This window comes from Eimeria tenella, genomic scaffold (assembly GCF_000499545.2).
Source record: "Eimeria tenella Houghton genomic scaffold, Eth_scaff2544, whole genome shotgun sequence".
Classification (NCBI taxonomy): domain Eukaryota; phylum Apicomplexa; class Conoidasida; order Eucoccidiorida; family Eimeriidae; genus Eimeria; species Eimeria tenella.
In genome coordinates, this window is record NW_013542412.1 from 2,754 (window position 1) to 3,236 (window position 483).

General features: G+C 53.8%; 1 protein-coding gene across 1 annotated transcript in view; it reads left to right on the forward strand.

Moving 5' to 3' along the window:
- The window catches only part of ETH_00041760 (DEAD/DEAH box helicase, putative), a gene marked incomplete at both ends in the record, with an annotated part of 3,279 nt that overhangs the window by 2,269 nt on the left and 527 nt on the right, over positions 1-483 (forward strand). The window contains 2 exons of the mRNA XM_013375132.1: positions 1-67; positions 320-398. Coding sequence (XP_013230586.1) covers positions 1-67; positions 320-398 — 146 coding nt within the window. The remainder of the gene's footprint in view (positions 68-319; positions 399-483) is intronic.

The following is a 483-nucleotide window of genomic DNA, read 5'->3' on the forward strand; positions in this document are numbered from 1 at the left end:
TGCTGGACTTGATGGGTCTGGGGGGGGCCCCCGAACGGGGGGGGCCTCCCCAGAGAGTGGCAATAGAGTGGGTTAAATGGCGAAATAAATGAATAAATTAATTAAAAATAATAAACTATTTATTTATTTATTTATTTATTTTCCATTTTCCCTTTCTTTTGCTCTTTCTGGACCCCTCGGGTCGGCGCATTGGAGCCTTCTCGCTGCGGTGTATGTACACCGCAGCTCTTTTGGGTGTCTGTACACCTGCGCGCTCATTTGCCTGCGCGTGCTGCTGCTGCTGCTGCTGCTGCTGCTGCTGCTGTTGCTGCTGCTGCAGCTTGAGCAGCGTGAGCTACGTGGTGCTGGACGAGGCGGACGAAATGCTGAAGTTGGGATTTGCAGAAGCTGTTGACATGGTGCTTTCTGCTGCCTTCGCTTCCAGACTCCCTGCTGCTGCTGCTGCTGCTGCTGCTGCTGCTGCTGAGGATGCGGGCAGGGGCC